Source organism: Lathyrus oleraceus, chromosome 3, assembly GCF_024323335.1.
Source record: "Lathyrus oleraceus cultivar Zhongwan6 chromosome 3, CAAS_Psat_ZW6_1.0, whole genome shotgun sequence".
Taxonomy (NCBI): domain Eukaryota; kingdom Viridiplantae; phylum Streptophyta; class Magnoliopsida; order Fabales; family Fabaceae; genus Lathyrus; species Lathyrus oleraceus.
Genome location: NC_066581.1, coordinates 240,454,203 through 240,470,344, shown reverse-complemented (window position 1 = coordinate 240,470,344; position 16,142 = coordinate 240,454,203). Strand labels below are relative to the sequence as shown.

Genomic DNA, 16,142 nt, shown 5'->3' with positions numbered 1-16,142 from the left:
CACTACGGAGACTTTATTTTATATAGAGAGATTATAACTAATTACATGATATAGTCGATGTGGGACTATTCGATATACAAATATTCTTAATATTATATTTACAAATATCAACAGTATATATTGTATGATCCGAACTTGTTACAAATATAATTCACTCGAGAGCCCTTGAGAGACTTGGTAAACATATCAGCCGGTTGATCTTCAGATTTGACAAATTTTGTAGTTATTTCTCCTAACAGTATCTTATAATGTGTTTGGTCCGTTCATGGAAAACCGGATTGAATGCAATGTGAAGTGCCGCTTGATTGTCGTATATGAGTTTTGTGGCCTGAAGGTCTCCCAACCAAAGTTCTTAGAGCAAATTCTTAAGCCATGCAAGTTCTTTTGATATTGCTGCCATAGCACGGTATTCAGCTTCAGCGCTAGATAGTGCAACTGTGTTTTGTTTCTTGCTCCTCCATGAGATCATATTTCCTCCAATAAGAACACAATATCCAGAAGTGGATCTCCTATCCGACGGTGATCCTACCCAGTCTGCATCTGAATAACAAGTGATTTTAGCATCACCTTTATCTTCATATAATAGGTATTTTCCTGGTGCATTCTTTATACTCCCTCCGTCTCATAAAAAAATGTCTTATTTGCACTTTTTGTCTCAAAATAAATGTCCCTTTATAATACTAATACAACATTTATTATTTTTTTCCCACTACTATACCCCTATTTATTAACTTTCATTATTTTCAACAACACCACTAACTATAATAAATAAGGTTATTTTAGTAAATGATACTAATTTTATCATTAAAATTAACACATCTAATCATTTTCTTAAGAACTGCACAGAGCTCAAACAAGACACTTATTATGAGACGGGGGGAGTATATATGAGAATCCGAATAACTGCATTCTAATGAGTATCACAAGGAGTGTTCAGGAACTGACTCACAAAGCTCACTAAAAAGTAATATCCGATCTGATGACGGTAAGATAATTGAGTCTACCCACTAAACGTCGATACCTTCTTGGGTCTTTCAACAGCTCCCCTGACCCGGAAGAAGCTTGACGTTGGGATCCATAGAAGTATCAAATGGACGACGGTCAAGCAGACCAATTTCAATTAGGATGTCTAATGCATGCTTACGTTGGTTAATTGCAATGCCTGATGAGGACTGAGCAACTTCAATACCTAAGAAGTATCTGAGTGGACCTAAATCTTTTGTCTGAAAGTTTTTGAAAATATGAGTTTTGAATCGCTGGATACCCTTTGTATCGTCTCCAATGATAACAATGTCATCAACATAGACCACAAGAAAGATGCGCTGACCGGTGGAGGAATGAAGGAAGAAAACAGAGTGATCTACTTCACATCTAGTGATATCAAACTGTATCAAAACAGAACTGAATCGACCAAACCAAGCACGTGGAGACTGTTTCAGCCCATAAAGAGAACGATGAAGCCGACAAACAAGTCTTGAATTTCCAGGAACCATAAAACCTAGAGGTTGATCCATATACACTTCCTCCTCTAATTCTCCGTGTAAAAAGACATTTTTAATGTCCAACTGATGAAGCGAGCAATGATTAATAGTAGTCACTGCAACGAAGAGAGGACTGAACTAATCTTGGCCACTGGAGAAAAAGTGTCACCATAATCAAGGTCAAATATTTGTGTATCCCTAAACGAGCTTTGAAACGATCAATCTGACCATCTGGTCCAACTTTCACTATATAAACCCATCAACATCCCACTGTAGTTTTGTCGGAAGGTAAAGTAGCAATGTCCCAAGTGTTATTTGAATGCAATGCAGCCATTTCTTCCACCATCGCCTGACGCCAATTGGGATCAGTCATAGCTTCACTTGTAGACTTAGAAATAGACACAGAATCCAAAGCAGACATAAAAAAAACATAGGAAGTAGAGAGACGGTAATAATTTAAAACACAAGCATATTTAGGATTTGGGTTATGAGACCCTTTCGTAATGCTATTGGAAGGTCAAGTTCAGGTGACATAGCTGGAGGAACAGTTGGAGCAGGAGATGGTGTTGGTGGATTAATATCATCTCTAACTTCCAAGGGACGGGGTGCCCGTCGCTGGTAGACCTGCAATGGAGGTTTAATGGATGTGGGGATGACATAATAGATATCTCGAACATCTGAATTACAAATCTAATCAGGTGACACCGAGGCAGAGAAAAAAGGGGAACCTTCAAAGAATGTAACATCGAAGAAAATAATGTATCGTTCAAGTTGAGGACAAAAACAATGAAATCCCTTTTGTATACGTGAATAGCCTAGAAAAATACATTTGAGAGATTTTGCATTGTGGTGAAGTAAAAGAGTTTGTGTGGTTTCAACTAAATGAAGACTCTTCCGTTCAGCAACATCGTTTTGTTGTAGTGTATAAGCATATGATGATTGATGAACCATTCCCTGTGATGTTAAAAAAGATTGAAACTGGGATGACATATATTCACGAGCATTATCAGTGCGGAAAATTTTAATGAAAATGTTAAACTGGTTTTTAATTTCAGCATAAAACTCTTGAAATATACGAAAGACATCTGAATGATTTTTCATTAGAAATAACCAAGTGCATCGAGAGAAATCATCGATGAAAGTTACAAAGTAATAATATCTTAAAGTAGACTTCACACGACTAGGACTCCAAATATCAGAATGAACCAAAGCAAACGGTGATGCAACACTATTATGTACTCATTGGCAATAAGTATTACGAGTATGTTTGCCTAATTGACAGGACTGACACTCAAAAGATGAAATATTAGGAACTAAAAGACACATTTTATTAAGACTAGGGTGACCCAAACATTGATGTGTAAGATCTTGAGAAGCAATAGACACACATGCCACCAGTGGAGATAGATGATATAATCTTCCAGATTCACTCTGCTCCAATCGTCTGTCTTGTACGTCGATCCTGGACATAAACAGATTTATCATTAAAAAGGACTGAACAATCAAGAGTACGAGTAAGCTTGTGAACAGATATTAGATTAAAAGGACAACCAGAAATGTAAAGGACAGACTCTAAAGACAAGTTTGGAAGTGGATGTGCCTGACTAAGGTCATTAACTTTGATTTTAGAACCATCTACCACAATGACAGAAGACAAAGAATCAGAATAAGACAAGTGAGATAAAAGAAATTTATTATCAGTCATATGATCAGAGGCACCAGAGTCAAGGACCTCAGGACCAAGAGAAGATGTAGAGACAAAGGCTACAGGATTACTCGACTGAGCAACAGCGACAGATGATGATGGTTGATGGGTTGCTTTAAATTGAAGGAAATCATTGTAATCAGCGGAGGGAATGGTAACGTCTTTAGTAATATCCGGTTGAGCAACGACAGCGACTCGTGGTTGTCGTTGTTCTCTTGCCTTTGTACGACAATCAGCTTCAATGTGACCGTAACGATTGCAATAGTTACAACGAATACCATGACGATGTCCACCCCGTTCTCCAGTTCGTCCACCACGACCGTGATAGTGGGAAGCAATAGCAGATGATTCAGTGGGGGATGGGGTACAAACCGGTCCAAAAGCATGAGGGGTAGCCAAGTGCAATAGTTGTTCACTAACTGCTTCATAGTTAGAACATTGGATCCTGACAAAATTTGGTTCCGAACGGAATCAAGTTCTGATGGTAGTCCGACAAGTGCCACAATCATGAAATACTTACTTTGTTGTTCAGCATAAGTTGTTGCATCTTTTGTAAAGGCATTAGGGTTGTTAAATTTGTCTTTAAAGCGTCAAGCTTACTCAGATAGACTTGCATATCTATATTCTCCAATTTCAAAGAGTTTAGTTTGGTGATGACACTGTAATAATTATGGACATCATTAGAGAAAACTTTCTTAGTCTTTTTCCAAACCTCATAGCAAGTGGTAAAGGCTTGGTACTGTGTTTGGAGATTATTTGCTATGGAAAACCATAACACAGTGCATAAAGAAGCGTCAGTTTGTTTCCGCTTATCGCGTTTGACGGGAGAAATACTATCGGATTTTATAGTTAAGTGATCCTCATATCCTTGACTGTGAAACCACATTTTGGCAGCACCAACCCATATGTTATAGTTGGCTGTTCCGGTTAGTTTCTCACACGGGATAAGTGGAACCTTAGTGAACGTGACGGAATCGGTATCTCCCGTGATATTTGATGGCTTGGAACAAAAAATCGAGAGCAGATCTAGAGAGAGCGCAGGAAGGAGGTGTCGGCGACGAAAACGGCGACGGCAGGGGCGGCGGGACGCGCAGCTGGTAGGGTGGCGCGTGAGATTCACGTGCGGGTTACAGGAGGGCGCGTCAGACGACGGATCACAGCAGGGTTTTTGGATTCCGGCCGACCGGGAGGAGACGAATCTGGCGGTATGGTTATCTCGCTAGAATGTCTTCGGGAGCGGTGGGGCGCTCGTGTCAGTGTCGTGGATGGCCGAAATTTTAGGGAAAAACGAGAGGGAAAAAAGTGTGAAAGACAGTAGATCAACCAACTCTAAATATCATGTTATAATTGTATCTCTGTGTGTCGAATAAGATCACACGTGTGTATATTTATATGCAGAAGAGGTATACACAATAGGTAATAGTATAATTTACACTTATGACTAATTGAATATCACAATCAATACTAATTGATTGATAACGGATTCTCAACATTTTTTAACAGCGGTGACCCTGAAGTTTAATTTAATAAATAATGAATAAATGTTGGTTAATAAGTTCAAAAAAAAAATATTGACTAACCAATTATTAGCTAATTACATATTTTTTCATGTCTCATACAATTAATTAAACAAGAAGTATACAAATGTCCAATATGGAGGTGATGCATATGATATTTTAAAATATTATAAAAATTATTAAGTCAAAATAAAATAAAAATAACTTTCTGGTTCCAATATTTTGTTTCACAGCCAATGTAATTAATTTGTTGCATTTTGCTTCACAGCCAATGTAATTATAATCTGTTTCATTTTGCACTTATTTCATCATATAACTATAGGACACTGTCAAGCTACTACGTCAGTTTAATCCAAATAATATTTTATTGGTTGTCAAGCAAAATATTTTCTAAAAGGAAATTGTAAGGACCATACCCAAGATAATATTTGAGTTTCATGGTAGAAGCCCTTAGGCATAGTAGGACGCAGAGGCCTATCAATCAATCTACAAATAAGAACCTACAAGAAACAGATGAGGATAAAAAATAAGGAAAAAGAATTAAGAGCAAAAGCCTTTTCCAGATAGCAAAAAATTTATTTGAGTAACATTTCTTCTTTTGTTCAAAAAGAGCTATTCAGATCTAACAAAGAAGACCCTCCCATGAAAAATAGACATCTCCAATTGAATTAAAGAAGTTAGAACAATCCAAAGTAGTACCTCGTGATCCTTGGTTTTTCCTTCTCGTTTGAAGAAACCTCCACTACAAAACATAATAGAAAATCAGAAGAAAAAAAAAAAAAAAAAAAAAAGATCGGAAGTATGTGTAAGACATACCTAGTACGACCAGCAGCTGAAAAGCGCTCTTGATAATTCACAGAAAGGGGGAAAAAATCGGATGGCTCACTAGGAGTATCATTCAAACAAACAGTGGTGTACACAATCTGCAAGAATACAATGAAAATGTTTTTTGTCACGAATGAACTATCCCAAGAACTAAGCTATTGGGTGAAAGCACATATGGTTTTAGGTTTGACAATACATGCCCACTATAAATGTCATGTATCTTTGTTTTGAGTTCGCTTGATTACTCTTGTAAGTTGTATTTAATGTTTCTTAGAGTTTGTTTGGATTGGGCTTAGGATTGAATATTGGAGCGTGGAAAAATTCAGGTAGCCTTACGTCTAAGACTAGACATCTAGAGTGTTGACAAATGTGAGTGGCCTAGTAACAGATCTGTCATAAACACTGATCCCTTTTTAGAATTTAGGCTACATCTAACTCAACCCTAAAAACTAGTTTAAGAAGTGAGGATTGCACAAGCTTTATAAGGACTACATTGCCCATATCTCTAGTTGATGTGGAATCTCGGCAGTTAATTAGGTATTATGTATATAAATATCATTCAAATGAGTGTGTTAATTAACTTATGGTTCTATTAACAACTACTAGTTAGTTAGATAGCTGTTACCGACGTTTCTGATAACTGTTCGAAACCAATTGGCTTATCATAGAAGCCATTGTGCCTACTGGGGTCTCTGTCATTTCAACTACATCAATTTGTGCTTAAGTATCCAGTCATGAGTGTGAGGGAGGGCATTAAGAGTCTCAAATCAACCTATGTTATTAAACTCATTTTGGAACAACGCCGCCCTGTGCGTCAGCCACATATGATACTACCATATCCTTAAATTTTTAAGGATACCAAAATTATGTTTAGACTTTTATTTCAAATATGAATACTCCCTCCGGTCTCATATATAAGAGAATTTACAAAAAAGCCCGTCCTTTAAGAAAAATGTTTGAATGCATTTAATTCTTACACTCTTTTTAATTTTATCTCTATTTTTTCATTGGAAATCGTTACATTGAAATGTAAAAAAAAGTAGTGGTATATTAAAATAGTGACATTGAATGTAATAATTATAGATGGACTTTTGTTTATATTTAAGACTATAGAAATTTTTTTTGTTGCTTATATTTGAGACCGTAGAGAGTACTTCATAAATTTTGATTAACTTATTTTAGTTTTTAACAATTATGTTTTCATTAGTATTAATTGTATTAGTGTCCACGTCACTATAATATTGACCGTTCCGTTCCATTTTTGGAGATGGCTGCGCCGCGATGCTACCCAAGATTGATAACATAGATATCAACTAGAGATATGGCCAGGTGATGCATTTGGAACTTATTAACTTTCAATATCAATATATGCTTCCTAACATGTATGATGGGGACCAGAATCTTATATTAACATTGAAATTGAGAAGAAACCAGTAGAACAAATTAAAAGGAAGATAACAGTGGAGCTATGCTCCTTACAAGATGAACAAATAAAAGTTACAAACTAAAGAATCTATCACTACCCTTTCCTGAGGAAGAACCAACTTCTTCACTCAGCTTTTCCCCAATTTACTTTCACAATTATCTTGATACCCATTCTATTAGACACCCTCTTTTAATATTTCTCATTTCACAATTATCTTGATACCCATTCTGTTAGACGCCCTCTTTTAATATTCTCATTTCCCCTTTTGTTTCTTAATCCTAGAATCCCCCCACAACTCATTCTTTGTCACATGGAACTTCTGTTATTCCCCCTCTTTGTCCCATTCCCTCCACCTACCCACAGACCCGTCCATGTTCATGGGCCCAATTTCACTTCATTATCATGTCCATACATCATTGGCCTATCAATATACAATAGGCATGGACAAACATGGGTGTAATTAACATTGATCGTAAATCACTTTTCTAAGCTAATACAATGGCCCTCACAGAGTAATAAAAGGTTTCTTTTTTAACATGATTATGATCCATATGACAATGTTCACAGTAATGAATAAACTAATCAAAAGAAATATGGAAACTTACGGTCTCCCCATCCGTAACTGTAACAGAACCACTTGCTTGCCTTCCCATGTGACCAGTCTCAACCAAAATCTGCAGAATACCACATACACTGTTATTTAGCAAGTGTCTTTTTTACTCTAAAAAGATACTTTTGCAACACACGCCCCAGCTACAAAAATAATGTAAAAGACTAAAGATTTTCCAATTTCAAACAAAAATGTCTCTAACAAGCCAAAAGCATAATAATCTTCTTGAGAAGCAATAGAAAGAAAAAAAAACTTAACCACAACACTAGAAAGATAAAACTAAATTGTTTCATCTCTGCACTTATTTAGTTAGGAACCCCCTTAAGAACAAACATTATCACACACAACATGCAATTCAATGCGCATGACTTGATTCAATTTGGAAAGCTATTGATATTCATATTATGTGTTGAATAAAAATTGCATTGAATTGTTCATTACATGCATGGCCCAGTATGATTCCATGTCACCAATATGAATTGCAAGATTCAACAATTTGTTTCATTTCATCATAACATACCACAAGATCACAACTTGAGTATTATGATTTATGATAAACCATACAAAATCAACAGGAAATAGAGGGAAACGTCAACTGGAGCTAAACATAAGTATATAGATCTGCAAGCCGGTCAAGTTAAAATGTAACTTACGTGTTGCAGACCCATGTAAATGTGGGACTGCAACCGGTTTGAAAAGGCTGTGGTCCCGGTTAACATACAAGCCGGCAACCCCAAAGTACTTTGCTAATTTCTCAAATAAGAGTTATCTGAAGGAAGCGTGAATACTTCTAAAATCTGTGACCATCATAATTCGTAGAAAGAATCTTCCTTGGCACAAGATAGGTCAAATCATAATTTGTATGATCACAAATCACACACATTTTATGATCACAACATGAGTAAGATTTCGTTCAAACCAGGCGTTAATATTGTCATGCATTTGGCACTAATAACTTTTTCTAAATAGTGAATTTTATCAGCACAACCATTAGATAGAAAGTTCTCATGATGCTAAAGTGATAAATATCACAACATTTCATATAATATTTTGTAATAACAACCATTAATAAAATTTAAATAAAACTAATTGATATCTTATCATTACTTTATTTTATCAAAACACATGCAACAAAGCTGAAAACAAATGTATCCCTTCAAAATGAAGAAAATACTTACATGTCTATCACCAACGGGAATCTTCAAGGAATGCTTTTGCAGGGAACTGTGCGGGACACCAACATCAATGGACTCCAAAACTTCTGATGATGAATTGACGGAAGATTTAACATTGAAACGGCGGCAACTATTTTTACCGGAAAAGTGAGAATTGAACTTTAATTTCCCGAAATTGACTACGCGAGGGAGGCGAGGGAAGAGAAGAGGCTTGGAGAGTAGGAATTTAGAAGGGTGGGATTGGCGGTGGAATGTGGCAGGGCCATGGAAGATGCTGTTAGTACATGCTAGCATATTCTCTGTTAGGGTTTATGATTTTGGTGGTGAGAGAGTGGTGGTGGTGGTGGTTGTGGAAATGAAGCTCAAGAGGGAAGAAATGGGAAGTACCGTTATCCGCTTCTGCAATTTGGCTCAGACGCGCGCAGAGTTTTGGGCCAAAACTATGAGGGTATAATGGGCTTTTCTTATAATTGCTACTTGCACACCTTTTTCTATGCACCCCTTTTGTTCAGGGTGTTGTTCACTACACGACACATCCTATAATCCTAAAATACCTTTAATATTGGTTGGATTTTAAAATTTACCAAACCATTTGCATCCCATTTTTGCTATAAAAAAAAGAATAGTATGAATTCCAATATAAGGATTAACATTGCCTGCATTTTTTTTTGTCTTTCCTTATCATGGGAAAAATATAATTCTGAATTTCAATCTTTGAATTAACCTCGTGACAAACCTTATATTATGAGTCATTTATAAATCAATTTTACAATAAACCATACACATTTGAAGAGATAACAATAATTCATCCGCCCATAATAAATCATATAGAAGATGTTTGCTTATAGAAAGGAACACACAATGGAGCTTTCTTAGTATCTAGTGCGTATAGGAATTTCAGTGCAGAGATTCGGGATGTTGACAATGACAATGTTTGAAAGTCCATTTGGAGACTGAAAGTGCTCGAACGAGTTAAGACTTTTATCTGGTTGGTTAAATGTAAAAGATTGCTGACAAATGCATATATGCATAAGCACTCCATCTATGATATGTGGTGCGTTAATTGTGATGGTGCATAAGAGGATATCATTCATGTTTTGCAGGATTGTTATATGGCTAGAGTTGTTTAGTTGTATCTAGTTGGTGAACATCATATAGATGAATTTTTGGGGGTTAATTTGAAGGATTTGATCTCTGGAAACTTATCTAATTATTTTCACATTGATGGTTATATGATTTTGGTAGTTGTATGGGTAACTATATCCTATACTTTATGGTATTGGAGAAACAAGAGGAAGTCTGATGAAAACTTTGGTATGCCTAGAAATTTACCTCTCTTTATTAACAATATGGTGCAAGAGTACTTTGTTAGTGAACCTCTTAATCTAAACATTTTCAAGAAATCTCAGGAAGTGAAGAAAATTAAATGGCATCCACCACCTCAGAGCTGGATTTGCATCAATGTGGATGGTGTAACACCCCATTTTTTTATTAGATATTTTATTATATTTTAATTGTTTGAATTATGATCTTTGATGATTTATTTGATGGTTGGGTGTTAGTAGGGTATGTATCCTTGAGTTAAGGGTATAGAGAGATGATAAAAATAAGTAGAATAATTTAGAATTGTTTTGATAATTAAAAATAATATTTTATTTATTTTTATTATATTAGTTAGTGAAGATAGAATAATTGGGACAAATATGAGAAATTGACAAAGTTAGTGGGAGGAAGGGGTATGAAATAATTAAGTTTGGGTAAAGTTGGTGATTTGGAAAAGTTTACTCTAAAAATAAGAAGTTAAGAGAAACCTAGGTTTAGGGAGATTTTCACAGTACGTGACATTTGAGAAAAAGGAGCAAAGAAGTGTAGATATTTGATTGGCTGCATTTTGTGTTAAAACACTAACTGTACTCTGATGTCTTGACTGATGTCATGACATGCTTGAGTAGTATGCTGCAGGTTTAGCTAATACAGGATTTACTGAATGTCAAACTGGATGTTATGACATTCATCCATGACAGCAGATATTGAACTATAGAATAGTTGGTTTTTCTGCTACAGTTCAATATGTATTTCAGTCTGTTTATCAGGTGAATAACAGACCTGGCATAGGGCCTATTGTCTAAATGTCAAACTGAATGTTATGACATTTATCTCTGACAGCTGATACTGAATTATAGACTGGTTGGTCTTTCTGTTACAATTCAGCATTTAGTACAGTCTGTTTTTCAGGAGAATAACAGACCTAGCATATGGCCTATGTTCTGAACGTCAAACTGAATGTTATGACATTCATTCCTGACAGCATGTGCTAAAGTGTATGATGGTTAGTTTTTCTGTTTCAGTATTTTTCTCAGGCTATGTTTCAGGAATCTAACAGCTGAGCTAAAATCCAGGAAACTAACAACTGAGCTACAATTAATGGACCTAACAAATAGCCTATTTGTTAGCACCCTAATATGTGGAAATTAGGTTAACTTGCTTAACCTTATTTTTAGGAAATACAAGTACAAGGCCCAAGTGTTGCAATATAAAATGATGGCAATCCTACTTTCAGCAACTCAGGGGTTTTAAGCGTGAAGCATTCATTGTACCATCATACTTCACTGCTGTATTTTTATTTGTGTCTTGTATTAGGTTTAACTTGTGAGCCAAGCAATTATCACCTAAATGATTGCATTGGACTAGGGTGTTCATTGAGTTGTAATTGTTGTGTCACTCTAAGCTTTTAAGCGTGAGTGTTGTGTTTCTTGATTAAAGTTGTTAAGCACAATCAAGAGTTGTTTGAAGTGTGTCTTCACAATTAACTTTAAACTAATTAAAGGTTGTAATCACTGTGGTAATTGAGGGGGAGTGAGTAGGAACTCTGGTCTTAGTTTTAGATTGAAATTGCATTGGGTAGGTATTAAGTGATAGGATTAAACAGCTGGTTTAAGGCTTGAATTAATACTGCTAATAGTGGATTTCCTCCCTGGCTTGGTAGCCCCCAGACGTAGGTGTGTTTGTCACCGAACTGGGTAAATAATTCGTTGTGTTATTTACTGTCCTTTACATTTACGTTTTGCATCATTCTTGTCTGCGTAGAATTGGATGTCATAACATCCAATGTGACATCGAAAGTCTGTTAACTAGAATTTCAATTGGCATCAGAGCAGGCACCCTGCCTGTTAATTTATGGGTGAGATCTAGGGACGTTACTTTCTAGTACCATGGACAAGGATGTAGGATTCTCAAATAGGCCACCCATGCTGGATGGTTCTAACTATGATGACTGGAAACCTCGTATGATAACCTTCTTGAGGTCTCTGGATAACAAAGTCTGGAGAGTTGTCAATAAAGGATGGGAACATCAAATGAAGACAGGTAAATATGGAATCATTATGCAAATTCCTGAAGAAGAGTGGGACAAGGAGCAAGAGGCATTAGTCCTTGGAAACTCTAAGGCCTTGAATGCACTGTTCAATGGGATAAATAAGAACATCTTCAGACTGGTGCATCACTGTGAGCTGGCTAAAGAAGTTTGGTATACTCTCAAAACAACTCATGAAGGTACCTCCAAGGTGAGGATGTCTAAACTTCAGATGCTGACTACCAAGTTTGTAAATCTGAGGATGAAAGAGGATGAGACTATTCATGACTTCCACATGAATATTCTTGAAATTGCCAACACTTCTGGTGGCTTAGGGGAGAAAATGTCTGAAGAAAAACTTGTAAGAAAGATTCTCAGGTCATTGCCCAAGAGATTTGCCATGAAGGTCACTGCTATAGAAGAAGCTCAAGATATCTGCAATATGAAGGTTGATGAGCTTATTGGTTCCGTACAAACGTTTGAAATGGGCTTGTGTGAGAATGTTGAAAAGAAAAACAAAAGCATAGCTTTTGTATCAAATACTGAAGAGGATTCAGAAGAAGGAAGTACTGGAGGTGATGAAAGCATATCAGAGGCCATAGCCATGCTTGGGAGACAGTTCAACAAGTTCATAAAGAAGATTGATAAAAAAGGTAAACCAAATGTCAAGAACATTTCGTCTGACATCAGTAAAAGATCAACATCTGAAGAAAAGTTCAACCAAGGCAAGGGAATCCAGTGTCATGGATGTGAAGGTTTTGGACACGTTAGAGCTGAATGTCCTACTTACCTCAAGATGCAAAAGAAGGGACTATCTGTCACCTGGTCTGAAGGAGACTCTGAGAGTGAATCAGAAGGAGAATCTGCTAAACATGTCACTGCACTAACAAGTGTTTGTGCCTCTGATGATGACTCAAGTGGAGATGAACTTACTTTTGATGAACTTGCTGCTTCATATAAAGAGCTATGTGTCAAAAGTGCAGAAGTGTGTATACAAGGAGAAAAGCAGAAGAAACTCATTAAGGAGCTGGAGGATGAGAAAAAGAAGCATCTGATAGTCATAGATGGTCTAAATGGTGAGATAACCTTGTTGACCTCTAAGCTAGATCAAATGACAAAATCCATCAGAATGCTTAATAAAGGAACTGACACTTTGGAAGAGATTCTAAAGGTGGGACAGAAGTCAGGAACCATGTCTGGTTTAGGCTTTGTTAAGAAATCCTCAGCTGAACTCAAACACTCAAAGGCTGAAGTTCAAAAAATCAAACAGAAGTCACAACCAATGTCACAACATCAGGGAAGCAGGAGGATTAATCATCAGAAGAAGAAATTTCAAAGATGGAGATGTCACTACTGTGGTAGATTTGGCCACATAAAACCCTTCTGTTACAGGTTGCATGGTTATCCTAACCAGACCCCTCAAGTCAGACCTAAGCAGAAGGCAATTAAGCATAATGCCCCCATCAAGAAACAACAATGGGTTGCTAAATTAGCTCACACAGCTCTAAGGGCATCTACCAAAGAAGACTGGTATTTTGATAGTGGTTGCTCAAGACATATGACTGGTATGGAGAACTTGTTGGTGGATATACAACCTCATACTACCAGTTATGTGACCTTTGGTGATGGAGCTAAAGGAAAAATCAAAGGTGTTGGTAAGTTGGACAGTCTTGGAGTTCCAGAACTGAATAATGTGTTGTTAGTAAAAGGACTAATTGCTAATCTCATCAGCATAAGCCAGCTATGTGATCAAGGGTTCTATGTTCAATTCACTAAGGAAGTATGTGTTGTAATGAATGGAGATAATCAGGAAGTTATGAGAGGATCCAGGTCCAAAGATAACTGCTATCTATGGGAACCTAAAGTCTCAAACTACTCCTCAATTTGCTCCTCAGCCAAGGAAGAACATGAGGTGAAGTTGTGGCATAGACGACTTGGACATCTTCATTTAAGAGGAATGAAAAAGATCATCTCCAAGGAAGCAGTGAGAGGAATCCCAAAGCTGCTTATTGATGAAGGAAGAGTCTGTGGTGAATGTCAGGTTGGTAAGCAAACCAAGATGTCACATCCTAAGCTGGGACATCCTACAACATCCAAAACTCTAGAACTTTTGCACATGGACTTAATGGGACCTATGCAGGTTGAAAGTCTTGGTGGGAAGAGATATGCTTATGTGGTTGTTGATGATCATTCCAGATACACATGGATAAGATTCATCAGAGAAAAATCAGATGCATTTGATGTCTTCAAAGATCTGTGCATCAGACTCCAAAGGGAAAAGGATAGGTGTGTTATCAGAATAAGGAGTAACCATGGGACGGAGTTTAAAAATTCCAAGTTTAATGATTTCTTCTCATCTGGAGGAATAAGTCATGAGTTTTCCTCACCTATTACTCCTCAGCAAAATGGAATAGTTGAAAGGAAAAACAGAACTATTCAAGAATCTGCTAAAGTTATGATTCATGCAAAGAAGCTTCCTATGCACTTTTGGGCTGAAGCTATGAATACAACCTGCTATGTTCATAATAGAGTTACCTTGAGAAAGGGAACCTCTTCCACTCTGTATGAAATATGGAAAGGTAGAAAACCTATTGTGAAGTACTTTCATATCTTTGGAAGCAAATGTTATATTCTCACAGATCGTGAACAGAAAAGGAAAATGGACCCCAAAAGTGATGAGGGTATATTCCTGGGATACTCTACTAACAGCAGAGCGTACAGAGTTCTCAACTCCAGAACCAATGTCCTGATGGAATCCATAAATGTGATTGTGGATGATAAAGATGAAGGATCCAATGCCATAGAGGATGTTGGAACATTCCTTGAGACTTCAACAGACATACCAGTCAAGACTGGAGAGGTACAAGATACTCCTCCTGAATTTGAGGTAGATGTATCCAACAAGGTGCCTTCTATCAGAATTCAGAAAGACCACTCTAAGGATCTTATCATAGGGGATCCCAATAGTGGTGTGACTACCAGATCAAGGGAAAATAGCTCAAATTCCTGTTTTGTATCCAAGGCTGAACCAAAAAATGTGAAAGAAGCCCTGACTGATGAATATTGGATCAATGCCATGTAAGATGAACTAGAGCAGTTTAAAAGGAATGAAGTGTGGGAGTTAATTCCACGACCTGAAGGGACTAACATCATTGGTACCAAGTGGATCTACAAGAACAAGTCTAATGAGAAAGGAGTAATCACCAGAAATAAAGCAAGACTAGTAGCACAAGGATATACTCAAGTTGAAGGGGTTGATTTTGATGAGACTTTTGCACCAGTTGTAAGGCTTGAATCAATAAGATTGATGTTAGGTGTTGCCTGCATTCTGAAGTTCAAATTGTTCCAAATGGATGTGAAAAGTGTCTTTTTAAATGGCTACTTGAATGAAGAAGTCTATGTGGAACAACCTAAAGGGTTCTGTGATCCTAACCTACCAAAACATGTGTACAAGTTGAGGAAAGCTTTGTATGGATTGAGCAAGCTCCTAGAGCTTGGTATGAAAGGTTGCATGAATTTCTGACCTCTAATGGGTACAAAAAAGGAGGGATAGATAAGACCTTGTTTGTGAAGGATGAAGATGGAAAAATCATGATTGCCCAAATTTATGTGGATGATATTGTCTTTGGTGGAATGTCAGATAAAATGGTGAAACATTTTGTTAACCAGATGCAATCTGAATTTGAAATGAGTTTGGTTGGGGAATTGACTTATTTTCTTGGACTGCAAGTTAACCAAATGGAAGATTCTATGTTTCTCTCCCAAAGCAAATATGCCAAGAACATAGTTAAGAAGTTTGGTATGGATAATGCTAGTCATAAAAGAACTCCTGCACCTACTCATTTAAAATTAACTAAAGATGAAGGAGGTTCTAGTGTTGACCAATGCTTGTATAGAAGCATGATAGGCAGTCTACTATATCTAACTGCCAGTAAACCTGATATTGCCTATGCAGTTGGTGTGTGTGCTAGATATCAAGCAGAACCCAAAGTGATTCACTTAAATCAAGTCAAGAGAATTCTCAAGTATATCAATGGGACTTGTGACTATG

General features: G+C 36.8%; 1 protein-coding gene across 1 annotated transcript in view; it reads right to left on the bottom strand.

Moving 5' to 3' along the window:
• The window catches only part of LOC127126601 (probable polyribonucleotide nucleotidyltransferase 1, chloroplastic), a 36,890-nt gene extending 27,745 nt beyond the window's left edge, over window positions 1–9,145 (bottom strand). Inside the window, exons 1-5 of the mRNA XM_051055553.1 lie at window positions 8,743–9,145; window positions 7,560–7,628; window positions 5,520–5,626; window positions 5,403–5,445; window positions 5,120–5,203 (exon numbers count right to left, since the gene is read on the bottom strand). Coding sequence (XP_050911510.1) covers window positions 5,120–5,203; window positions 5,403–5,445; window positions 5,520–5,626; window positions 7,560–7,628; window positions 8,743–9,033 — 594 coding nt within the window. The 5' untranslated portion in view covers window positions 9,034–9,145. The remainder of the gene's footprint in view (window positions 1–5,119; window positions 5,204–5,402; window positions 5,446–5,519; window positions 5,627–7,559; window positions 7,629–8,742) is intronic.
• Between the last annotated feature and the right edge of the window lie 6,997 nt (window positions 9,146–16,142).